Source organism: Embiotoca jacksoni, unplaced genomic scaffold (genome assembly GCF_022577435.1).
Source record: "Embiotoca jacksoni isolate LCO1_2020_lvr unplaced genomic scaffold, fEmbJac1.0.p SCAF_7, whole genome shotgun sequence".
NCBI classification, from domain to species: Eukaryota; Metazoa; Chordata; class Actinopteri; family Embiotocidae; genus Embiotoca; species Embiotoca jacksoni.
In genome coordinates, this window is record NW_027185425.1 from 18,888,836 (window position 1) to 18,915,477 (window position 26,642).

The window sequence follows — 26,642 nt, forward strand, 5'->3', positions numbered from 1 at the left end:
GGGCTGCCCACCGTTAACAATGGCCCTATTGGATTGAAATCCTCTGCACCAGTAAGTATGAAATGTTACACTTGACGAGTGTCCAAAAAGAGGAGTCTCTCGGCTAAAAGAAATGGCTCTCCGTGACACATTAGGAAGACAAATTATTCCAGAGTTTGGTGTCATGGGGGCCTCTGCTGTCTGCTGCTTTCTCCCCGGGGATAAAGCTTCAGATCTGAGCAATGGGAGTCGACAGGAGGTGGGCGAGTGGAAGACACAGACGAGAGCAGATCAAAGAGTGTGACAGGTGACAGGGACGTCATGCTGTCTACTTGGTAGAGCGGCGGGGTGTCTTTTTCACCCAGATGAGCAGCACCGCGGCTAAAACACAGATGAGAGGTGTTGAGAGGACCTTGCCCTCTGCTTCAAGGACATGAAAAAAAAACATTTTTTTTAAATACTCTACGAGCTCCCGTGCGAAACTGTCCTCTGCAGCTGAGCTCAGACCTTTAGCCAACAGTGTGGTGCTTCAACTGTCAATCTCCACATATTACCTGTTGTTTTTTGTAGAATTCTCACAATCCTTGTCTTGCATGTAAATGACTTTAAATGGAAGCATAACTTGATTCTCATATAAATATGTGTTTTCATTAGAAGTTAGACTGGAAGAAAAGGAGAAGCATCAGACACCTCCCATGCTGCAATGACAACAAACACACCTTTTGCTCTCAGTGGCTCCAGGTGAAGTGATGAAGACAACACTGTTGTCTCAGTGTTATCTCTATCTATCAACTTCTTTATGTTTCTTATGTTTGCTATATGTGACTTTACATCTCATCAAAAGTCACATGTTGTTTTACAGTTCCTCATCCTCGGGCATTTTATTATAAGTGACACCGCAGTGACAATGGTAATGTGAACTTTCATAGCATGACTCATGCATGCTACTAGCTAAAAAAAAAAGACATTTGAAAATCTCACATTGGGTCTGCAGAAACTATGATAGGATTTTTTCTGCAGGGGGTTTTCCAGACTGTAGACTGAATCACTCATTTGATTAATCCATCCATAGGTTATCTATACCAGCTTTAGACTGGAGCCTATCCCAGCTGACGTGGGGCCAAAGGCAGGGTACACTCTGGACAGGTCACCAATCCACCTCAGACCTACTGATTAATCCAAGAAAAAAACACCAATAGATCAATCAGTATGAAAATAATCATGAGCTTCCGCCCTTCTTAGGTCTTCATGTCACCTGCGGATTTAACAGCTTAGTTTGAACAAAAATAAAATCGTAGGCCTCCAAATATTAGCCTTCTGCTCTTTCCTGCCTTTTTCACTCGACTTTATTCTGAAAAAAAAAAGAAAAAAAGCTTTGTATGTCTGTACCACGGAGGTTTATCCCAACCAATGAGCTTAATTGTGGTTGCCAGAGCAGCTCTGTTTCTTACTGAAACTCTGATTTGCTCCACTGCCATGGATGTTAGGTATTTTTCTTCTTTTTTAGGATGACGCGACGTTTGATCTGACTCACCTGCACACTTTGTCCTGCTGATCAGTGGGGGTCCGGGTGCTCCTGTGCCCCCCTCCCCGGGCCGGGTGAGAAGGACACTGATGCGGTACTCTGTGTCCGGCTCCAGGTGCCAAACCTTGTAGGTGAGCGAGCCCACTCCGTGAGTCTCCGTCCACGTGGACTGGCTGGCCCGGTACTGGATTTCCCGGCGGATGACCGGTCCGTCCCCCACGATAGAGTTGGTGTTCAGCTGGATGATCAGGTAGGTGGGACCTGCCCGCAGGAGCTGGGGGGGTGCAATTGGTGTTGGGGGCACTGTAATGGAGAAAATCATGTCATTTAGTGTGAGCTCACCAAACCACATTCCTATCAACTACAAAGCAAATTTCTGGAGTGGAATACCATCGAGTAAAATAAAAGAGTTAGATTTTGGGAGTTTATTTTCTAAGTTAGACGTCAGCTTGTGTTCAGGATACTCTTTCATTCACTGGGTGTTGAGAAGCATGGTTCAACACTACTCATGGCGTATACGATGCAGTTTTTTGGCCGTATTAGCATTTCCTAGCATGACTTTGTACATTTTGAGAATAAAGCAGCACAATTTCAATTTAAGTGATGGGCAGAAATTATATTTACTTATGTTGAAACATGCCCTTTAGAAGCATTTAAATGAAGATATAATGATACCTAAAATGTACAAGGTAGGAACATCATATATACACCTATCACAGTTGTGCTCGTTCATCGGTTTGTACTTGTTACACACAAGTTAAGTATTCATGCAGCACTAATTGTTGTGCACACTTCATATATTCACACTGGACATATTTCTTAGATATGTATTTGTGACGAATACGTTATTATTTATTTGTCATTTCTATTGAAAACCTTTATCGTGTGATTAAACTATAACTCTATGAGTGTCAAATAATACATATGGTTCAGTGTTGACTGTTAAAACAACTCAAGGTAAAAATTGAATTTGACTCTTCATGAGAACTCCCACTAGAGATCAGTTATAACTCCTGAAAATGATTAAACAATCAATTCATAGAAAATATACTTTCACTCTGCTTAAGAGTGTATTCAGTAGTCTCACATGTAAACTCAGTAAAAGTTGACTTGAACTCCCAGAGAGTTTATTCCAAAAAACAAAATTTGCTGTGTATCAGCTTGAATTTATTTGACCTTTATTTAACCAGGTAATATCAACTGAGAACCAATTCTCATTTACAATGATGACCTGTCAGCACAGTCCTGAGGTGCATGTTTTTTGGATGATGTGAATCTCACATGTATAATCCTGTTAGAATAAAGCTTTTGATGTTGATTAGAAGTGACATTAGAAACAGCAGAAAATAACAAAAAGAAACTCTGTCCTTGAAAACACTGATGAAAAACAGTTGCCATTTCCAGCAGAAAAGATGTGAGTCATGCCAGCAAAGGAGAAGTCAAGGATTTCTGTCATGGATTTTCTCTTTTTTGTTTTACAGTTTCAATAACATTATTTCTGCTCTGCTAGAGCATTGAGTCATAAAAATCTTTTAATCACATCAGGACTATGAGACAGACAGAGAGCGAGAGTGTGAGAGACACTCTTGAATGCTGAAAAATCTTAATTTTCCCTCTAATGACGTTGAATAACAGCTTATTTGCATGAATAATTGCATAACTAACTATGTCCTCTTGGCACATAAAAAAAAAAAAAAAACTCCAGCCTTGATGGATAATATGACCCTCATCAACCAGGCGAACATCAAATTAATTCATCACATGATGCTGTGGGTGAGGAACTGTTTGTGTGCACGGATGGAGGGTTGTTGACTGATATATTGCACAGCGACTGCACCTGCCAACAGAGCTTTTTATGGCATGATTTATTGAGACATGAAGGAAGAAAAAAAACTCTGCATCTTTGAAAATAGACGAAGATGCTTTCTTTAAGAGAGCATGATATCAATGTTGTTTCTTTTCAAAACCTTCAAAAAACTTCAAAAGCTAATTAACAGGTAGTGTGTTTTGTTTGTTTAACCCACGCAGAACAATAAATGTAAGAGTGACAGCTGAAAATAACAGGTCGAATTCACAAGCAAAAGTTTTTAAGGCACAAAGAAGAGGCTTCATAAGCAGAATTCTGAAGTCTGTGACTAAAACCATCAAAACGTTAAGGAATAATTTGTTTTATGAAAATATATTCTTATTTTGAATTTGATGCCAGCAACACATTTTAAAAAGATTGGACAGGGTCAACAAAAGACTGGAAAAAGTTGTGTAAAACAAAAACAAAAATGGGGTTGTAACTTAAAACCTCTTTAATGGGAATCAAATAATGTCATTCAATAATTTGGTAACTTTGGACATGACCAAAAAATATGGTAGCGGATTTGTGGTCTCTACTTTCTTGTCTGAAGCTTCAGAAATTATATTACCCTCCATTTAAACTCCCTCCAAATGTAAGAGCACGTCACCAAATATGTGGCTCTACATACCTTCCACTGTGTATTTAGTGATACTTCTGTTTCAAGTGTTGTTTTGTTTTCCTTTTCTTCATCTCACTTCCAATTTGTATTTCTTTTAGAACCTGTTTGACTGGTTTGGCATTTGGCAGGAGTTCAAGACTCCTGTCAGGCAAATATTTTAAACACATACAGAACAAGCCGGGATAGCGGTTTCCCACTGCCCAGTATTTATGTCCTGTGTGTTCAGCCACGTTCAGTGTTACCATGGTACCAGTTGTTTCCTTGAAACATTTGCTGACCCCCTTTTAAGAGCATAGGAACCAGTTGGCAGGCAAAGTTTGGAGGATTTAAGGCATTTCAAATATGTTCAATAAGTGAGGGAGATCAGCAGCACAGTCCTGACCTCACAGCAACCAATCAGAATGAACCAGCTGTTAACGTGCAACCGAGCAACCATGAATCAGCAAATTACACAAATTAACTTTTTCCTTTTTGTTTTCTTTAACTTGAGCTTATACTGCTGATGGCTGACATTCATGACGGGTGAACACGTGCAGAAAGACAAAGAAAGACGAGTCGGAGCAACAGGCATTTCAAAAAATTAAATTTGTGAAAATTTTGACATTCATAAATGTCTGAACACTCGCGTTTGTAATTTACAACGTAAACCATCAGGCTCGACCTGATCACGACGTTTCAGACCCGAATTATTTAATTGTTCCAGCAGGTTTGTGCTGCAGTGGATAAATGAATCGGGCTCCTCCACAGCTTAGATGTGTGTCACAAATCATGGCTATGGTAAACTAAAATAATAATTAAAAAAAAAACTAAACCCAGATGTGGCTTGAAACAAGCAAAGCAGGCCATTACGGAACAGTTTTGCGGTATAGTTTTAATGGCCTCCAATGAACACATTTTCCCACAGGCCCTGGTTGTTCACAGGCCATCATCACAGCTTGACAGAATAGTTGAGCTCTGGAGCTAGTTGAGTGCGCATAACATAATGATAATCATAATAATAAAAGCTAATAAAATATATAAGAAGAGAAAATATATAGCTACTTGAAAACAAGAAAAAAAAAATCATAAACCAGAATAACACAATTAGAAGCCAATGTCAGGAATAGTTAAAGGCTTATATATAAGAATAATACTTAGAATAGTACAGTACTTAAAGAATAATACATGACTAAGGCTGTTTCAACCCCCTCTACACACACACACACACACACACACACACACACACACACATACACTGACACACACACACACACACACACACACACACACACACACACACACACACACACACACACACACACACACACACACACACACACACACACAAAGTGTGAACCTGGCAGTGTCAGCAGATCTCCAGCTACAGGTCAGAGTGTAGAAAAAGAGAGAAGATGTGGTCCATGCTTCACAAACAAGTCATAAACATTTGAAGATAACTCTGAAGTTTGCAGGTAGCCGGTGCAAGGAGGCCAAGAAAGGAGAAATCCAGTCCTATTTTCTGGTTGTTGTGAGAACCCTGGCAGCAGTGTATTTTACAGTTTGGAATTTATTTTATGGTTCAGACATTCCTGCAGTAGCAGCAAGACAAAGAGGAGTCGATGCTTCAGCAGGTAATAAGATGGCAGAAAGCCGAGAAAACGTTGGTGAGTTTTATGGATGAAACCAGGTTAAAATGATGCACAAGCTGATTGGAGGTCGTTTTCATGGGAACTGGAAGATTTGTCTGTTCTCACAAAGCAAATTTGTAATTCTGTTAAAATCACAAAAAGTTTTACTGCTTCTTCTTAGAGGTCTTGTAGTGGATGTCAATGTATTCTGGAATATGGCAGCACGCTTCATTTCTTATGAAGACCAATAAAAGAAACAATCAATGAGAGATTGCATTGAATTACTGAAGCTAATGGCACAGAGACGAGCCTGGGCATCATAATGTCAGCTCTCTGTAGCTGCTTCCCAGTGACAATAGCTGGCACCAGCCACTTAACATATTCTCACAACAGTTTCATACTTAAAGGATAATTCTGGTTTATTTCAAACTAATGTTTTTCCAATTCATTTAGCATATTTTGCTCTGTGGGTCATGTTAACTTTGCACTCTAAACCTTGATAGTAGAGTAGGGCTGTCACTTTTTATTCAAGCATAATTAACATTCGAACTGTAATGACCTGCTCAAATTCCAAATTTACAAGCACATTTAAATACAAGCACATTTAAAGATGCTGTAAAGTAAATTCCAAGATTTGCTTCTCAGTACATTATATATGTGTGAAATGAGTTGTTGAAAGCATGTGCAGTTTGAAAACTTTGTCGCACTGATGTGGAGTTAGACCGTTAAACAGTTTCTCATCCGTCTTCAGCTCAGGTTTTTTATGGCAGCGCGAAAACCCGAACTATCTACGTCACAACAACCTATCTACGTCACAACAACCTATCTACGTCACAACAACCTATCTACGTCACAACAACCTATCTACGTCAGATCACAGACGGTTTCTATAACCTTCTGCATGGCTCCTCCTCTCACACGGTGAAACGCTATAAAAGCCTGGAGCTCATTTGCATAAGAGGTCGTCCCACTGGACTTCAGTTCTACTCCTACTGTAGTCAGATAGTTATTGTACATCAGCCAGCTGCTACAGGACAAGGAGGAGGGGGAGGAGGAGGAGGGGGAAGAGGAGGGACATCAGTGGAAGAGAAAGACTGTCGGCTCGACCTGAGCAGGTTCAAAGTTTGAATTGACATGTGATGTAATGAATTAACATGTGATGTAATGAATTAACATGTGATGTAATGAATTAACATGTGATGTAATGAATTAACATATGATATGATGAATTAACATGTGATGTAATGAATTAGCATGTGATGTAATGAATTAACATGTGATGTAATGAATTGACATGTGATATAATGAATTAACATGTGATGTAATGAATTAACATGTGATGTAATGAATTAACATGTGATGTAATTAATTGACGTGATATAATGAATTAACATGTGATGTAATGAATTAACATGTGATGTAATGAATTAACATGTGATGTAATGAATTAACATGTGATATAATGAATTGACATGTGATGTAATGAATTAACATGTGATATAATGCAGCGTTGTTCATGTTGCAGTCGTTACAGAACTAAATCAACTCCTCCTCTCTTATTATCTCCACTATTGTAATGCAGGTGGTTAGAAGTAGTTGGAGACTCACTGTCTGCTGTCTCTGGTGTCCAGTTTGACTCCTGTGTTACAGCTCAGGGGGACAAGCTTCATTTATATGCATCTGTATGTTTCACTCATTGGACAAATAAATTCTGATTCTATTGTGTTTTCATAAAGCAGGCTGCTCCGTCCACCAGAGAGACAGAGGACCAGCGGGACATCATGCATGAAGTCACCGAGAGGTTGGATGTCAGACGGACCGCTTAGTGGGGAAAAGAACTGCAGCCACAGGACTGTCATACACAACACTGAACACCCTCCAGAGAGGGGGCGGAGCTTCAGCTCCTTCAGGACACGCCCCCTCAGTCTCAGAGCAGAGAAGACTGATGATTTCTCATTATTTCAAAGCCTAATTTAACAAACTTGTCTGTGTTTTTTTTTCATTCAAATTTGGATGGGTAGTTAACAACCCATACTTCTGTGGTGTGATTAACTTAAAACTCATTTTTATTTCTACTCTACAGCATCTTTAAAAAACGTATGCAAGTTACTTCCATCACACAAGAGATTTATGTTACGTTGCATTCGTTAAGTAACTTTTCCTGACCCCAAAGCAGTTTTTGGTGCTTAAACCATGTGTGTGTCTTTTCACACGTAGGCGAAGCAAACCGTCACACTGACACAGTGTCTGCTAGTGGACTGATGGACGTATTACACGCTTTAGTGTGATACCGGGTGAATCACTTGTAGTAACAGCTTTTACTTTTCGTATGACAAACTGAGTGTTTGGTGCAGCTCGTCTTGGTCTTCTCTTCCATTTCATTTTGGGGATGGGAAACGCCATCTCCAAGATGGCAACACCTCAAATGTATTTGTTGTAGCTCTGGTTTTAGGCTCATCCATGGAGAGATGGAAATTGTGAGCAGAGGAACACAAACAGTTTCCACTGGTCTTTCTGGACGTCCTGTTGTCTTTCGGCCTGCATCCTGTGTGTTTTGTCTTCCATTTCATTTCGCTCCTTACCTGTCCACTTTGGTTCCAACAAATAGGTCTGACCAACAAACTGAAATGACTTGAGACCATCCTCATAATGGTCCACAGGCTAATCCTCCATTGGATTTTGTCTGTTGGGTTTCCAGAGGGTCAGTTTAACACAAATAAACAAACCAGGGTGGATCCACACGTGCAGTTACTACAACAGACTTTTCAGGTGGCTAATATCAGCATGTATTTGCGGTCAGACTCAAAACCACATGTTGGAAAGCTCACTCTCTGCCCAGTATACACTGGTTTGTGCTGCTAAATCTCTACAGCCAAAATGGAGAGTGTAAAGTTAGCATGACTCATAGAGCCGCAACAGCCACATTAATAGAAAACAGGCCAAGACATGAAACTGTTCTTACCTCTGACGATGAGTTCTCCAAAGTTGGAGACTGAGGCGCCTCTGGTGGAAAGGGTGACGCAGCGGTAGAGGTCCTGCTCCCCACGCTGCGCCTCCACCTGAAATGTCGCCATCAGCCGCTTGTGGCTCAGCCGAGACAGCAGAGACGTGTCCAGCACCACGCCGTTTCTCCGCTGACCGCCAGACAAAGACCACACAGAGAGAGAGAAATCAGCTGTAAGCACACCGACCCAACCCCACGTGTTTACCTGAAGTCTGTCCAAGTGATTAAAAATGGGCGACGGGCTGAGAAGCAGACAGGAAGACAAAGGAGGGTTGGAATTAGCTACATGGGAGGGCGAGATAATAAATACGTGATAAATGTCACCGGTAACAATAGCGTGCTCTCGAGAGGCTGGTGACACAGGCCTCCCGGGTTGTTGTCTCTGGCACCGGGGCTCGAGCTGACATCTCCTCATCTCTCGCCATGCTAATGTGTCAGAGCTGCAGGCACACTGGCAATCGGCTCAACCGGTGGAAACAGGAAATCAGAGGCCAGCGCTCCAAATGAGCTGTTCCAGGTGCTAGATACAATATATACAGCGCTATCCCAGAATAAGCAGATTATTATGTAAGCTGTCGCCTGCTCACACTTTTCACAAGTAAGTGGGTTTGACAACTGCATGTTTGAATTGGTTTAGGAGGATAGGAGGGGAAATGCACTGCTGGTAGGAAATATGAAATTAGATGTACAGTGGCTGACTGCCTGAAGCTACAGATTACAGCTCATTTCAACTTTGGTATCAATAGCATCTGTAATCTTCTTTTATGTAATCTCCAAGGACTTTTTAAACTTCTTTTTTTTGTTGTTTTTAACACTGTTTGCATTGGTTTGAAGTAACTTTCTAAAGTAAAGCGTGCACATTTTCTGATATTTTTACATTCATTTTAAAGCCAACCTGCAGGCTTTCAGGTTAAATAAATGCTACAGTTTGCCAGGCGTGCTGCCAGTCTTCCTGTCTGGCAGAGGGCCCTGCACTACATTGTAACCCTAATGCAGGTTTGGACTCCAACCACGTTGATGTTAAAGGATGCTAAATAGCATCTAAGACTGCTGATCTTGAGCTGGAGCACAGCCGAGAAAATATGATGCTAATTGATTAAGAAATATTATGCTAACAATGCGTTTCTACTACCTAAATAGAAGAAAAAGTGGAGGAAAATAGCTTCAGACTGATCCAGGGAGGACCTCCACTGCGCCAGAGAGATCAAGGGAAAGCTGCAATTAGCAGACTCTTAGCTGATGATCAAACAGACCCCCGAACAACAAATGGAGGAACAGAAGGTGGTAATGGTTTGTGACATATCTCTATTTTCTGCTGTTACCAGCTGTTTTTTTTTTCCTTTCCTAAATCAGAAAAGTAGGGAGGAGTTGAAGCAAATGTGAACTTCGGCTGTGAAGTTCACCGAAGCTACTGTCAAATCAACAAGACAAGTCTTGTATTGCTTGTTTGTATTTTTCTCAGTGTGAGTGTGAGTGTGTGTGAAAAAATGGTTCTTTCACATGCCGATGATCTTCAAAGGCTTCAATTCAGAGAAGGGGGGGGGGGGGTAAAATCATGTGGAAACACAAGGGATGGATCACCAAGTATACCGAGATCTCATTTGCAAAGCGCCTTCTCCCTGCTGCCATCATTTCAAAAGCACTTAGATGTGCAGGCTTCAAGGCCAGAGGAAGAGTGGAGGCATTCAGGGATGGATTTTTGAAGACTAATATTAGCTCATATTCAAACGAGGAAAATTGAAACTATTTTCAGTTGAAGCATAAGAGAAATGACTTAAGGGGCTTTAGTAAACTAAATGCCATCACAATCAAAAAGCTTCAAAAGCAGAAGTGCAAACTTAATAATCTCCCAAACCCTCAAATGACTCGTTTCCCTGCAACAAGGCAACCATTAAAAGACAAACTCAGAGTCACAAACTTACTGCATTATTCAACAACACTAAATAACACTATTATTGCTAGTATTATGCCCATGGTTAAGATAATGGCTCCCACTTTCTTTAACAACTGAGGTGACTTCCGTTCTTTGTCAGGAGACATTCTCGGATAATAACAGAGCTGTATTGTACTTCCAGTGAGGTTGAGGAACATGTAGAATACAAGATTATTTATAAAAAGATGAGTCAAACAGAGTTGCCTTTGTGCCTGATTCTTTCTTGGGTTTGGCTCCAAAACACTTAGTACGGTATTGTAAAATATAAAACAAGTCATCACAATGGTATATGTCAAGGTCTAGGATATATTAGATAATTAGGTAGCTTGGTGTTGTCGCTGTGGGAGGAATCTGAAGACCTCAGCAACTTTGACAAGAACCAAATGGTCATGACAAGACGACCTCCGGTGAGGCGTGTTGGGTGCTTCCAGTCAGCAGTGATCCAAAGACGGACAAACAATGAACCAGTGACAGGCTGTTGGGAGATGTGTTGGAACAAGTCTGACCCACAGGGGCTCCACTTTGCATCTTACAGGACTTAGAACATGTGCTGCGGGTGCCTTTGGACCAGATACAGTACCACAGCACTCCTTCAGAGGTCTAGTAGGGTCCTGGCTTTGGCAGGTTGGATGTTTTACGGCATGCGGAGACTAAAACCATATTTGTCCAAGGTGGTCATAATGTTTTGGCTCAACAATGGACACAAACTTAAAAAAGCTAATTTAATTCAACTTTAATTTTTTTTTAGTTTGTGTGGCTTTAAGTGTTCTGAAGTAATACGTTAAATGAATGTAATGCTACGAGTTCATCAAACTCATTGATTAAGCTCTGACTGACGATGATTTTGCTGACATTGCAGCAGTGTTTAGTCTGGTATTTCCAGACCCAATTTCACTGTGTGAATGTATGGGTCTGGTGACGCTTTAATTGTTTACAGTCGTTGCATCTTAATTGATGCAGACCTCGGGTTCATTTTGAAACTATTGGAGCAGCCTTTAACCAATCAGCATTGACCATCATATGACGTAGGTTGTGTGCTAACTCTGCCACTGCCGCCGTTGTTGTTGGAGTTATTTAATTATCGTCACACTTACAGTAACCGCTGCAGTCTGCGCTTATGATGGTTTTTGACTTGCTGCTCGCTGCATGCCAATGACAACCACAGAAACTAGGGCCAGGGAAATAAAACTGGAGCTTTTTCTTTGGTATCTGAGCTTCTTCACCAGCAGAGAACAGTGATGCTTACTACACTAATCATGTCATATTGCTCGCCATATGTCAACAGCCCGTGATGTGGAGGTCGGACTGGGAGGGTGGGAGTTGGTTGGGTGCTGCTGGAGGAGGTGTCACACTCTGCTGCAACGAGTTCAAAATACAGAACTTAAAATGTTACTAAACTCCAGAAAATGCAAAGTGTGGCATTCCAGACATTTTGTTGAGTCCAAAAGCAGCACAGTGAGCAGTACGAACTGAATACTACTGGGAGCATTTTGGCTTTGGCCTGAATTAATAGCTGGTCACTGATAACTCCATGTTTGTCAGACTGTATGGCTGCTGGAACATTTTATCTGAGGACAGGACTATTCTCTTTACTGGGTTAGACTCATACTAAACGGCAGCCTGAATAAGACATGTAAATGTAACGACTGTAAGCTCTTCTGGAGGAGACTGTCAGCTAAATGCCAAACACGTAAAACGTTTTTCTTGTTTTATCTTTTGTGTGGCTTCTCCTTCGTCCTACAGTCTCCAATCCCTGTCATTATCCGGTGGTGGAGATGTGGGCTCAACCGTTTGAGCACAGTCAATAAATAAAAAAGAAAACAAACAGCCTCGCTCTCTCGTTCTCACCTCCAGGAGGAAAGGCTCACTCTCCGAAACTTTGCCCGTGGCGACGCACTGGAATGAGGCATTCTGCCCAGCGTTCACCTCCACGTCACCCAGCCGAGAGAAATGAGGCACCTTGTCTGAGGAAGGAGGACACACACACACACACACACACACACACACACACACACACACACACACACACACACACACACAGTAAGACGCAGTGATGAAAGTGGCACATCTGGAGCTGAGCATCGCTGTCTAAATATATTAAACGCACAGATGTGAAGTGTAATTTATTCAGAGCCTTTACAATAACTGCACCCTCAGATCTAGTTAGAGCCTCACAAACATGAGTGCATGCATACAGCACAATCAGTTTTCTCAACACGTCATCAATATTAAAATGCCCATTTTAAATATCTGTATTTGTTTTTTCTGGGCTTCGTTTTAAGTCCTTTAAAAAAATAATAAATCAAGTTGAATAATTTCACCCCCGTTAGCAGATGTTTCCACTTGTATTAAGCTAATGCAGATCATAAGGCTGCACAAGAGACTAAAAAACGTATTAAAACAGATTTTTTTTTTTTTTACTCCCACAAAGCCACACAAACACACACTGCTAAGTTTGTCAAAGACCAAAGAGAAACTGAAGCATTTCTGCAGCATCAAATCCTGCACTCGGAATGAATCCTTTATTTCTATGACAGATGAAAACGGCTGCTTGTTGAGGTAAAATGCAAAACAAAGCTAATTAGACTAAATAATCCACCCCAACAGTAAATCACACCTGTCTCTGCAAATATACAAAAAAGCAGCATTACATTTGTTTTCTGTCATGTGTGAAGCACCATATGGAGGTCTGCAGGCTGGTAATACATCAACTTTGTCATCCTTTAAGAAACGGTCCCATATTTTCATGTCATTTTTTTAAGCTATCTTGTAACACATTTAATGGGACAGAGAGGTTGACAGAGAGGTTGAATGTATTGCCTTCCTCATTAAACATTTACAAAACTCGTTTTAACTACTGTGAGGTCAGCATTACGTGCATTATCATCCACCTGTGTTTGGGAACACTTTCAATTTGCAGTTAAACCAAAGAGTCAAAACTTCCAAAATAAATGTATTCATATTATTTCAAAACATGTTCATGCTGCATGCATTCTGAGGGGGAAGTTTGGCTTATTAATAAATTGCACCAATGCCAATGGAAACATACTTAATGGCACCTAATTGTAGGATTAGCACCACCAGCTGTTTATCACAACAACAATTTATAATCACATACCAGCAATGGATGAAAGGAGGAATTTTGCGTTTTCTTTTGCTGATTTTCTTAAATTTTGGTTAATATATCACTTTATTTAGATGGAAACCTTGCTGAGGTTTCTTATTGTTGACACATTGCTATATTATTAGAATAGCATGATTTAATTTTATTGGATGCGCCCGGATTAAACAAATGCAGTCTAAAACAAAAGAACTGTAACATTATTAACATTTTTGAGGTTCTAATTGATGTTGCTGCTGTGTTATACAGATATGTTTCTAAAATGTGCCCATTCAATGTACATCATATCAGTGAGGATAGGCTAATTAGCAGTACCATCTATGTATAATAGAATACAGTTGTACTACATCCTCTATAAATAAAAACTGAACATTACAACCTTCATGAAAGGAGGATAGTTTCACTGAACTGCATTTGTTTTATCTTGGTGTACCTAATAAACTGGCAAATGCTTGCTCAAATTATCACAGCACCTCTAAAAGTCAAAATCCCCAAAGGGAAAGAACGTAGTTTGGATTATCCCAAAAATATCTGATCATTTTCATAATCTGATATACATTTATAACATTTGTTTCTCGTCTTCGAGTCTGTTTCTCTGCATGTCAGTTCTACCAATTCTGATTTGTGGTTTAGATCTGCTGCTACTTTGTGGCGAGACGGCTGTCATTTTCAGCTCTTTGCTGATCAATAAGCAAGTAGCAGAGCTAGAGGCTGTAAAGAAGCTATATTTATATATACAATATGTATGTTTCTCATTATTACATCAGTCTGACATTAAGATTTGTGTTACTGCAATGCAGAATAAAGGCACTGCTTTGATATTAACAAGCACTGATGCTACTACACTTTTTTGTTGAAATCAGCTCCCCATAAATCCCACAGAAATATACAGTGTTGCGCTTTAAAATACTGTTAAAGTTTCGTAACTGAAAGTGGATCAGAGAGATCACAGTGAATCGTATTCACAAAAAATATTTTGACAAGCAAAAGTAGGAAATGCAGCAGTGTAACTAATAATCTTAACAATGTCTCTGTTCTGTTCCCGTTGTAGAAAGCTGTGACAGTGAGCCAGCATGAACAATCCCAGAACCTGGAAACTGAAGCAGCTAAAACAAAAATTAATTGTTCATTTCATTATTTATACCTGCGCCTTTTACTGTGTCAAAATACCTTGAGAGAAAATGTCCTGCTGTTAAGAATGCTATAAAGCATCATGTTTTAACAGTAGAGCAATTAAGCTCTGAATTTGAAGTGGTACTTGGCAAGTTCACAAATGCTTTTCTGGGCATTATGTCAAACTCCACATGAATCATTTTAACTGAAGTGTTGGTCTTCACTGATTCAAACAAGTCAACTGGAATTTAAAGCACTTTTAACTCCTCAGCATTTGCATAATGTTTGAAGTTAGCACAGCTTTATCATTGTTAATGTATATAATTAGGATTCAAGTTTAACTGAAAATAGAGGAGTATGTCGTGCTAACATACAATCAGACACACATGGAGAGTCTATGTTTCTATCACAGTTGCTCATATTTTTGTCAGGCATTAAAAATTATTCTGACCCAATTACCCAGAACAATAAAACCCCCAAATTTAAATTACATGAATAATGTTTATGCACCATAAAAAAACAACAATTTCAATTGGGATAAAGTGTTCTGTCCCACAACTTACAAATTAAATTTAGATTATGTTTAGTTACTGGCAAACATCATTTCATGCTAACTAGCAGTTATGGACGGTAATGTTTTTCTCTATAGAGGCATACAAATTTACAATTGTGATGTCCGCTTACCATGTGATCATGCTTACCATGTGATCATGCTTACCATGTGATCATGCTTACCATAGCATTTTGTCAGGTTAAGAGTAGCTAACGTTGATTTGGTGTTAATACATAGCACGACCAAATTTGCATTTTTTTTTTTTAGCCAAAAAACACAAATTGCTTGTTTCTCACCAAAATGAGTTGTGTTTTTAACAGGAATAAAAAATGTCTGAATGAGCATGAGGCTACAGAACTATTAAACCTCCCATTTACTTTATTTAAATAACAACCATAAATAAACATAACCGCAAAATTACAAGTAAAGTGCTAAACAAATTATTGTTTTATAGTTAGCATTTCTAGTTTAAAATTGAATCCTAACAGGTACCTACTATTAAGTCACTGGCTAGTCTATGATGCTACAACTATCTAGCAGACACAGCAGCTAATGTTTTGCTGTAACTAAGAATAAAGATTTACATTTTGTTTAATTTTGTAACGTCTGCCTCATGTTTTCATCTGGAAATGTTTTCTCCCAAATGCAGCTAAAAAACTAATAAAGTTAGCTAATGAATAACAAATAGGGCCTAAGTAGCTTACTCCATCTCCAACTAATAGGCTACAAATATTTGTGTATTTGAGTGTTATATAACATACAATGACATATCTATGTCATTAAAGATAGATATAACAACCCATTAATCCAGCAATGTTTAACACTGATTATTTTGATCTGCAACTGGTTGTCAGTAAATATTTTGGTGTAGCATAAAAAAGACAAGAACAAGTTGCAGCATTTATCATTTTTGTCCAAACATGCATTAACTTTTAGGTTTCCAGTCAGACCACCGTCTCCTGCATAGCTTTTTAACAATGAGAATAAGCAACAGAACCGGCACATAAAATATAATAAAGAAACACACTTATGAAATATTCATTGGTGAGCCACAGTATGCTGAAACAAAATGATATCATTTTATGAAAAAATAATAAGTAAAAGACACTGACTACAAGCAAATCCGGCGGCGCTGTACACTGGATATGTTTCTACAGGCTACGCATGCGATAGACAAAATTAAATTCCAGCATCGTCATGCTTGGTTTCCCCAGAATGTACACCTAACAACAACATCTGGGAATGGGAGGATAGAAAGTGCATCTCACATTTTACACATGGCTCATTGCTCCAGCAAGCACAGTGAGAGTTACTACCTGAGGCGCATTTCTCCAATCAACTCATTCCACACTTATACTGTACCACATATGTAAAGATAGCCGACCTTAAAAGAATGCTGACTATCAAAGTAGACACGCTATGAATGTTTGTCATGGTGCCAATCTGTGTATTTTGTCTGGAGGAAACAAGAATAAACTTTCAAGTCACCTCTAAAAAACGAACGTGCACAGCCCCAATTATAGGAAAAGTCATTTGAGGATGAGGAAATTACATTTATAGTTACTGAACAAATTTGATTCAAAATATAAAAGCCCGGAAGGGTGGATATGTGACCTGCCAAGCCTTAATTAATACTGTTAAACGTAAATAGAGGCAAGGTAAATTGAGTCTCAAATGTATTCCGACTGTCTGAGAAATTGGTTCTTTACATTAAGTATGCTGCCTGTTATTCATGATGCAGGAGAGATTGGTCTTGACTAAAACACGTGTTCAGAATAAAGACATGGGCTCCGGCGGGAAACACAAATGTCAAGTGAGTGGGAATGCAAACTGAGCAGCAGTGAGTTGAATCTTTCCCAAAGAGGAATACCATTATTCTTATGGCCTGCAGGGAAATTTGTGCCAGCTTACTAATGTTTACTTACATCTCTGTGTGCGTGTGTGTGTGTGTGCGTCTGTGTGTGTGTGTGTGTGTGTGTGTGTGTGTGTGTGTGTGTGTGTGCGTGTGTGCATGTGTGCGTGTGTGCGTGCGTGCGTGCGTGTGTGTGTGTTTTAAGGGTCGGTAAGGTTGACTGCTCCGACCGGTGCAAAAGAATACTTGACTGTGCATTTGCATGCGTTTATGTGTTCTTGGCTTGTGTTTGTGTGTGAGTAAATGAGTCTGTAGATGCTTCGTTGACTTAATTGTGCTTTATGATTTATGTGTTTATGGTCCACACATTTAAATCAGGTAATGGTAGTAAGAGTGTCCCCCAATGTGGTCTAGCAGGTATGTGGGGGTCCCAGTACCATCTGCACCTGAACTTACCTACCCCAACTCCCATCCCTAATCACCGTGGAAACACATCCTTCTCCACAGAGGAAAGGGTGACGGAGGGCAAGGGGTAAACTTTTTGAGCTTCGGTTAGAAGAAAAAAAAAAAAAAGCTGATGCTGATTTTAGAAAGGGTTATTTTAGTTCCTCTGTCTGTATCCCAGTGAGGATTCAATGATTTATAATATGCGGCCTGCCTGATTTTTGCAGTAGCGCCAGGAAAGGATATCTGAATTTCATGAGCTCGTAAATACCCTAAATTATCATTCATTAACATTTTCCCACATTTATGCAGCTAAAAAACAATATTTCCATTCTCATCGAAAGCCAGTGTGGATCTTAGCAGTAGAGATACAGAACTACAGAAATACTAGTTTTTACAACAGCAGCGTAAATGTCAGTATTTTTGGATTGACGGAGCCGGTGGTTGATGAATAACTGCATTTAAAGCACCGTGAACTAATTTCTTAGGGAGACAAGCTAAAAAAAAAACATACTGTATTAAATAGCTAGTATGGCAGTGTGTTAGCAAATAATTGCCTTTTTAAACAAACTACCGACATGATTAATATCAGCATTCATTTAGAGTCGTGTTTCTGGCAATGTGATAAAGTTTAATGCTGGTCCTCCCAACAGGGTTGATGAGATCAGGGTTGGTGGGCCATAAAACCACAAGATGCAACACAATTAAGCAGTGATATACCAAAACATTGTCTGAAGCAACACAAATTTAGTTTTGTTTGAAAGATTCCATTTGTGGAAAGGCCAATGAAATTGAAATTTGACCACCATGATCTACTAATTTAGCACGCTAAACTGTCAATGACTAACAGTTATGGCAAACAAACAAAAACACGAAGGGAATCTAATCTAAACCTTACATTATACTTAGACCTATTGCAGACACTATTATAGACCTATTGACCTATTATAGAATCATTATGTAATCTGTAATCTAAGTGTAACATCACCATGCAACATGGTCTCAAAACCCTTTACAATAAGAAAACAACACAGCAAGGAAATAACATCAAAATTAAAAACATCAATTTTTGTTTTGTTTTATTTAAGTAGTAACCACAGACTACAGCAGCATGACTAAAGCGTGGTAACTATAAGCTTTATGAAAAAGGAATGTTTTGAGCTTAATCTTAAAGCTAGAGAGGGTGTCTGCCCAAACTGGGAGTTGGTTCCACAGGAGAGGAGCCTGAAAACTGAAGCTCTGCCTCCCATTCTACTTCTGGAAGCTCTAGGAACCACAAGTAGACCAGCATACTGAGAGAGAAGTACTCTGTCAGGATGATGTGGTTCTATAAGATCTCTGAGATAAGATGGAGCCTGGTCATAAAGAGCTTTGTAAGTCAGCAGGAACATTTTAAATTCTATTCTTGATTTAACAGAAAGCCAATGAAGAGAAGCTAAAACAGGATCTCTCTTGTTACATCCTGTCAGTACTCTTGCTGCAGCATTTTGGATCAACGGCAGGTTTTTCAATGATCAAGGAATAACAGTAATATAGTCTGGAGGTGAGGCATGGATCAACTATTCTGCATCACGCTGAGATGGGATATTCTGCTGTCTTGGCTTCATGTTATCTTTTTTGGAAGTTAGCATGGGTCACTGGAGCTTTTGCAATGACCTCTACTTCCAGGATTTCCAGGATACGGTGTCCTGAAGAGCGAATCATCTTTCAGCTGTGACAGACAAGAGTCTGTTATGATGAGAACAACATCTACACAGAGCCTTTGTACCAAAAACTGTGGGGGGTATAATGGCAAATTTAACAGAACAGAACCTAATGTCTGGCACCACACATAAATCTCCAGCCCCCTGATATCCCATTGATGCCGAAGAAAAAGAGTCCCACAGAGGATCAAAGTACAAACCCTGTCCTTTTCCTCACAACATGTGTAACATCACATTAGCTTTAAAAGCACCCGGCTGGGAGCATAGCGATCAGACGAAAAGGTCAGCTGTTCTGCCAGGACAAAAGAGACGCCTCCCGCTGTGCACTTGTGGCTCAGACACTTGGGCAAGTGCCCGGTATATGTGCCTCCATTGCCCCCCTGTCAACAAAATTGCATCATAGTCTTAAATCACCTCCGGGAAACCGTTGAGCTTCCTGACCTGCGCTTCCATTATTCAGCCGGACTACTGGGCTCAGTAAAGGTCAGTAGGAAGGCTATGAGCAGTGCAGAAGTGGGTACTTACAACAGGGGTAATTGAGCAGCACAATGTCGTCCAAGGCAATGTAGCCCTGTCGCTCCTCGGAAACAGTCGCTTCAAAGATGACCTGTGGAGACAATGGATAAATTAAATGACTACAGTCTATTACATCTCAGGTGGCAAGTAGATCGACAGAGTAGGAAATTAAGGGGAGAGGGTTCAAAGACCTGTCAAGAACAGAGATGCACAGCTTCTTTTTTTCATTAATCCCACGGTAAATTCAATTTAAAAGAAAGCTGAAATGTAAAGTTTTATCCGGCCTTAAACTGTCATCAGGATTGTGTCAGTTCTGTTGTGTGGTATTTTTCACACGAAACATGAAATCACAGCCATAATAGATTTAGTTATTAGCAAAACCTTTTCAGCTCTTTAAAACAGCAGCAAAGGAATGCCAGGATTTAGTATAAACCCATCAGAATAAAAATTAAATGAGCTGTATACAGCCACTAGTTTGTACTAAAAGGTCAAACGGCTTATACAGGTGAGCTACAGTATCAGAGGAGTCAGATATACCAATATCTGCACAGACAATGGCCTGAACACTTCTGAATGAAAGGCTGAACACAGTTGTGTGCAGTATAGCAGATATACTGTACAGGTAAATCTATATTACCAATGTATAGTCGATCGTAGACACAGGAATACGCATTTGTAATCAGGGCTTGAACCTTGAAGACGACAGAGAAGTACATTCAAGTGCAATGCCACTCGTGGTCACTGCACGCTGGCTCCAAAAATGCCAAGCTGCAACTCTGGGCTTAAAACCAGCTCCAATGCAAATCATTGGGTGACGTCACACCTAGCTGTGTCCATTTTTATATGGAGTCTATGTTTGCAGTCCAATTTTCTGGCAATGAAACTAACCACTTGTCTAAATAAAACTCAGTTCATATCGCCCATATGAGAATCACAAACCAGACCCTGACCAAACCAAATCCCAACCCTACAACCGTATGGTACAGTACAGCTCTGTAGAAACTATAATTTACCTACGTTCCCTTAAGGACTTACATGCGAGGTATTGGTAAAGAGAGCTAGCCGGCTGGGCACGAAGAAGCCTCCAGTGCTCAGTTACTGCAGCACATGAAGCCCAGACAAATGTGCATAAAAAAATAATAAAAAAAAGAATAAAACAAAATTATTTGAAAAGAGTTCATTAAAATTTTGAATTTACCAAAGGTGAAACCAAGACACTCTAGAGCTTACATGTGATATACACTGTATTAGTTTACCAAGGTTGAATACCAGCGATGTACCAGTTAGGATTAAAGCAATTCAGTTGGACCCATAAAACTAGCATAGTTTGATAACCAGCCCTGGTTATAGGGTTTATTTGCTTATTTGTTTATTTTTTCTGAAGACGTTAATACAGCATCTCTGGCACTGCACTTTGTTAACCTGCTGTGTTAGATTGAACTATGGAGCCTCTATTTCACGGGCTTCTTGTGCATATTTGGTCATCTACCACCAGATTTGAGCATGTGACTTTAATCTTTACGAGGAACAGTTTTTGTAACAAAATAAAAGTAAATTCACTGACAAAGACCATAACATGCGGCTGAAAGGCCAGAAAAAAGCAAGCAAGCGGACCTCTGAGTTAACATACTCGTGGTCACATACAGTATACCCAGCAGTACAACGAGGGGGGAAGCTTCAACTTCATGCAAATATGCTTTCATACACAGGATCGGCAACCAATAGCTGCAACCAGCACTGGCTCAAGTGCACATACATGACCAATAAATGTGATCAGCTGGTGTTAGATGATACAGTCCCAAGAGTAGATATCGTGAAAAAAATTGCCTGCTAAGCTAACATAAACTTTGCCGCTCCAAAATCAATGTGAGAACTCAAAACAACCCTTCAAATGGTTCAGTCAATCTTAATCATTTCATTTGTGAATAGGATGCATCACCTCCGAGTGACTTCTACTGTCACAGATGAGTGTACACACATAAACACATTTAGGTGATTACTCAGTGGAAAAGCACTTACACCTGGAGGAGTTGTCTACAAGTGTAATTGCAAATTTGTGCAACTTTACAGAAACATCAAGAATCACTTTATTTTGCCAAGTTTAATTTTGCCAAACAGCACACTATGTGAACAAATAAGCCCGAATGCTCAGCGTCGTGGGGCTGTTTGATTACATTTGGTGTAAATGTAAAAAGATTCTACCTTATCGAGCCTTACAGTGCATGACGCATGAATAAATCCCTCTCTCTCCCTACTGCCCTGTTTATTAAATCCATACAGCAGCTGCAGGAGTCCTTAAACACAGCCTAAATATTCAATCCCTCATCTAAATGAGCCAGGCACACGCAGAGACTTAAAGTGAATCGGGAGGCCACACGGCGTGCAACAAAGTCATTCTGGGTTTCCGAGTAGTAATTATAGTCAGCAGAACCCAAATCGTTCGCTCTACGAGCAACTCTTCACCTTTTACTGCAGCAAAACAAACTCTGAACTTGAGGGCTGAGAGCGTTAACAGTCGGTAAGATAAAGGCTGGAAATGTATACCGCATCAGACATGAGTGAGTGTTTGGCAGTCACGGGGTTTCACCCACTCTTACGACCGCTAGTTATCTATGCCAAAGCCCAGTGGAAGTCAGACTGTGACCATGCGCTCAGACGGGCAATAGATTGCAATGTTGACAATATATCAGGCTCTAAGTGCCTCGGGCCAATCAATACCACAAAAGGATTTGGCAGATGGATACAGACTACGGCTTTCCACTAATTTATGTGTATTTTTCATTCCTATGTCGAGCCATTAGAGACATCTGACCGATTAACTCTTCAATTCATCCCGCGTCAACGCACCCACCACCATCGATTCACTCAGCTCGCTGCTTTGAGCCACCATTAAGCTCCTCCGCATCTGCCCTCACTTATAAACTACAACACACGACTGCTTGAAATAAAACACACACTCATGCAAATAGACAAAGGACAATCAATGGAGGCAACATCTTTCACAGTTGTAAATGCAAATCTAAAATGGCGACGACAACAACAATAACTACGCCCAAACATGTTGCAAAGATTAGAGAAACAGTCACAGTCCAAAGTTTCAAAGGTCACTAGAAACTGATGAACATGCCCAGGTACGCAATTTAACTTAGCTCATGCTATCATGTTCACTACATGCAGCTGCTATTCAAAAAGTGTATAATAGGAAGAGTATGTGCAGTAACATGTGACTTGTGCAATCAAAGTGTTAAACCTAAATCAAACATGAATCATTGGATATGTGTTCTAACTTGGGGGCGTATATAAGAGAATGTATTTATACTGTGTTGTGGGTTTTGTATTTGTGACAGGGTTCTGTATTTAACTGTGTTGACTGAATTAGAACATGTTTCATAATGTGATTATGATTTCTGTTATTTGTGGTGCTTTTTCAATTTGGTTGAGCTTTCTGTGTTTGTAACACTTTTTTTTTTATCAAGCGGCAACCTCCGGGGCTGAAAAACAAAGCCAACACAGACCAACACTAAACTGCAGTTCCTCCAATGGCCACTAAAGCCGGGCTGCAAAAGCGAGTCAATCCCCACAGACCTCCATATTAAAATGCCGAACTGTACAGCAGAAATAAACATATCTGGTATACAAAACTGTTTTGGTTTTTATAGCTAATTTTCCCATTCATGGCATCTGTGCAAGGACAAATGTTCATAACACTCTCCTATCTAAATTGTAAAAAGGCCCTAAAGTTATGCATAATTAATGAGGCTATTTGAGTGACAGGTAGCTGTTTTCACAGTTGGCTAGGTGTCTACAGGTTTCAGCAGCCAGGCTTCATTTGGCCCGCCTCAGCAACATCCATGCACCACCTTTTGATCATTTTTGGATTGTTCAGAGGTAAGGCAAAATCAGGTTCTGCCAAGATGGCGATGGTCGGAGACACCCGGAACTGAGCTTCAAAACCGATTTCCAGGAAACGTTTGGATGACGTCACAGAAGCTTCGTCCATTTTTCATTTACAGTCTTTTATTTTTGGTCGAGTTTTCTGTAGTCGCGGTGTGTGTTTTTTTTATGTTGAGTGTTCTGTATTTGATTGACAACTCCACCAAATACAGAAGCTTAACATAAGTATAAGTAACAACATAAAAAGATATAGAAACACAGGGAAAAAAAAGTCTATATTTGGTTGTGTTGTCTGTGTTTGCAGCACTTGCTGTTAGGCAGCGTATGTACTGTGAATTCAAGTTTCTCAACTGTTTCTCAATTTGGTGATGTTTTCTTCATTTGGTCTATTTGCACGTGCTCTCTTACTCTGCACTGCATTGACTTTTGAGGAACTCGGTAAGATGATGTATATATGAAGGTATAAAAGATGCATGAACGTAGAAAAAAGACGGAGTGGAGGAACACCTCTCGGAGGAGGAGATGGGAGGAGTGGAAGCTTAAGCCACACTGATATTGTTTATCATGACGAGGCCTGATAGCATCTTTAATATTTGATAGCAAAGTTTCACCCTTTTCCAATACTCACACAAGTAGGCATGGAGGAAAAATATATTTCTGCAAACAATAGACGAGATGGATTTTTCCAATTGAGAATATCCAGTTCAAGGTGATGTCATTTTCTCATCCTCTCTCAGGCTTTTGTTGTGATGAAAATGGGCAAAAAAAGGAAAATAACAGTGCAAAGGCACAATATGTGAAGTGTGAATAAAGGTTTGGTTTACTGCGAGCAGCAGGGTGCCGTCTCCCTGGAAGGGGCACCGTGTCATCGGCAGCAAGCAAAGGAAATGACACGAGAAACAAATCCAAATCAGACAGCAAGCTCTGCAGCGAGTGTAACGCGCAAGTGTAGACAGTTAAGGAGACAGATGCAGCTGGATACTTCCATTTGATGTCCAAAAACATGCAAGAATTTGAACATGCATCTCCTTCAGCAGCGTGTTTGCCTCATAAAATCTAATGCTGGAGAATTGATAGTGTAGAGTAACAAAATCCATACTGCATCCCAGGAGGCCTCGCAGTGAATACATTACACCAGGAGCGTGAGCTGTATACTGGATTGTAATAAAAACAAGATTTGAACCGCAATTAATATTTTTAGTTTTCATTACAGCACGGCAGAAATTATTTATGCGTGCGCACTAATGATAAAGCTCTCAACTGTTACATGGACACCATCAATCTTCATGAGAAGTTTAATTAATTTTACCACCTACATGCATTTCTTTGAGGAATGTGTTGAACAAAAATTGCAACAATGTCCTGTCAATTGATTTATTCAGCTAGAATGAGACCGACACGATTGATCCATGTTGGTTGTGCTGCGGGATAAGACAGCATATGTTCAAGTGTGCATGTGTGTGTGTGTACTTTAACGTGTCACATTGTCGAGACTCACCTCGACAAACAGCAACTGCTATAATGAGAATCATTAAACTTGATTGCGAAGACTTGGTTTAAGGTTGAGTTCAGGGTCAGGTAAATATAAATCTCCAGGAAATGATAGTTATAAGACACTGCAACGTCCTCTGAAGGGTTGAAAACTATCTGTGTGTGTGCGTGTGCGTGTGTGCTACTATTTCCAACAATTTAATCATAAAAATGTAATTATTTTAATATTTACTTCCTCATATACATTACAGAAAAAAAACCGAAAAAAAAAACTGTGACACATTGGTGGCAGAGTTTTAGCCAGAGTGGTAGGCTGCCCTTCACTGGCCATAGAGACATCCATCAAAAAAGTGTCCACAATTAAATTGGTTTTGATTTTTTTGTATTCATCCATCAAAACTAATGAATTGTATTTTATTTCCTAAATAAACCTCTAAATGTTAAACGGAATATAGTTCTGGCAGAGAATTACAAAATCGATGACATATTCAATTATTTGAGCTAAACGTTGTCAAATTTAAGCCTTTTTAGTCTACAGTTGATATTCAGATAAAATAAATCCATTTTAGTCAGGACACTACGTCAAATTTAACCATTTATGAAAGACATGCATTTTCTTTGGTGGTGAATCTGCTCCAGATGTAATGCTCGAGAACAGTCTGAGCAGGCGTGACACAGAACATTCCTGGACTGAAGCCTTTGTTTGACTGGACGGGAAAAGGACCCGTGAAAGAGTCCGTGCCTGCCTGAACTACTGCAAAGCTCCATTAACGGCCACTGTCTTGTGTTGCAGATGAAGTTTAAATGAACAGTTGTGGTTAGAGCTAACTGCGCTCACAGATACATTGCATTGTGACTCCTTTGAGTGCTTCAAAATAAAAGCCTCCCCGTTTCATCAGCCTCTCGCCTTTAATGTGAAGCAGCAGAGACATGATGTTCTGTTTCAATCAGCAGGAAGTGAATACAGTGCAGTGTGAACAGTGAGGCTGTTTTCATTGAGATAAAACTCTGCCGGGTTACATTCTGCAGAATTTGCAGAGTCCATTGGGCTTACAAGAGGTAAGAAATCTGATGGCGGACTCCACCGCTGCCAATAAAATCTACCGTAGAGAGGTAGTAAACACACTGAGTGGCTGTCATGAGAAATGTTGGGAGATTATTTCTCATCTGTACTATTTTGCAAACCCTGCTTTAGAAAGGTCATCTATAATTAAAGTTTAATTATTATATAATGTTATGTAAATTAAATCTTAAATAAAAAACTGAGTGGTGGCGCTTCATGGAAACTAAAGTTACCGGTTTCATTTGATTCCCTGGCTGAAATAAACGAGCCTGGCTGAGCCGACTGTCGCTCACAGCTTCAGTTTTCATAGTTGTGAATACAGTCTGGGAACTCGGCTCCTATTAGTGTTTGCACAGCCACTCTGAAGGGAGGGCCA

General features: G+C 39.9%; 1 protein-coding gene across 4 annotated transcripts in view; it reads right to left on the reverse strand.

Annotated features, from left to right (window-relative positions):
* ptprua (protein tyrosine phosphatase receptor type Ua) overlaps positions 1–26,642 on the reverse strand; it is a 230,122-nt gene that overhangs the window by 87,164 nt on the left and 116,316 nt on the right. For all 4 annotated transcript variants that reach the window (XM_069175969.1, XM_069175967.1, XM_069175965.1 and 1 more), the window contains exons 4-7: positions 19,828–19,909; positions 12,365–12,480; positions 8,542–8,713; positions 1,514–1,807 (exon numbers count right to left, since the gene is read on the reverse strand). In XM_069175969.1, coding sequence (XP_069032070.1) covers positions 1,514–1,807; positions 8,542–8,713; positions 12,365–12,480; positions 19,828–19,909 — 664 coding nt within the window. The remainder of the gene's footprint in view (positions 1–1,513; positions 1,808–8,541; positions 8,714–12,364; positions 12,481–19,827; positions 19,910–26,642) is intronic.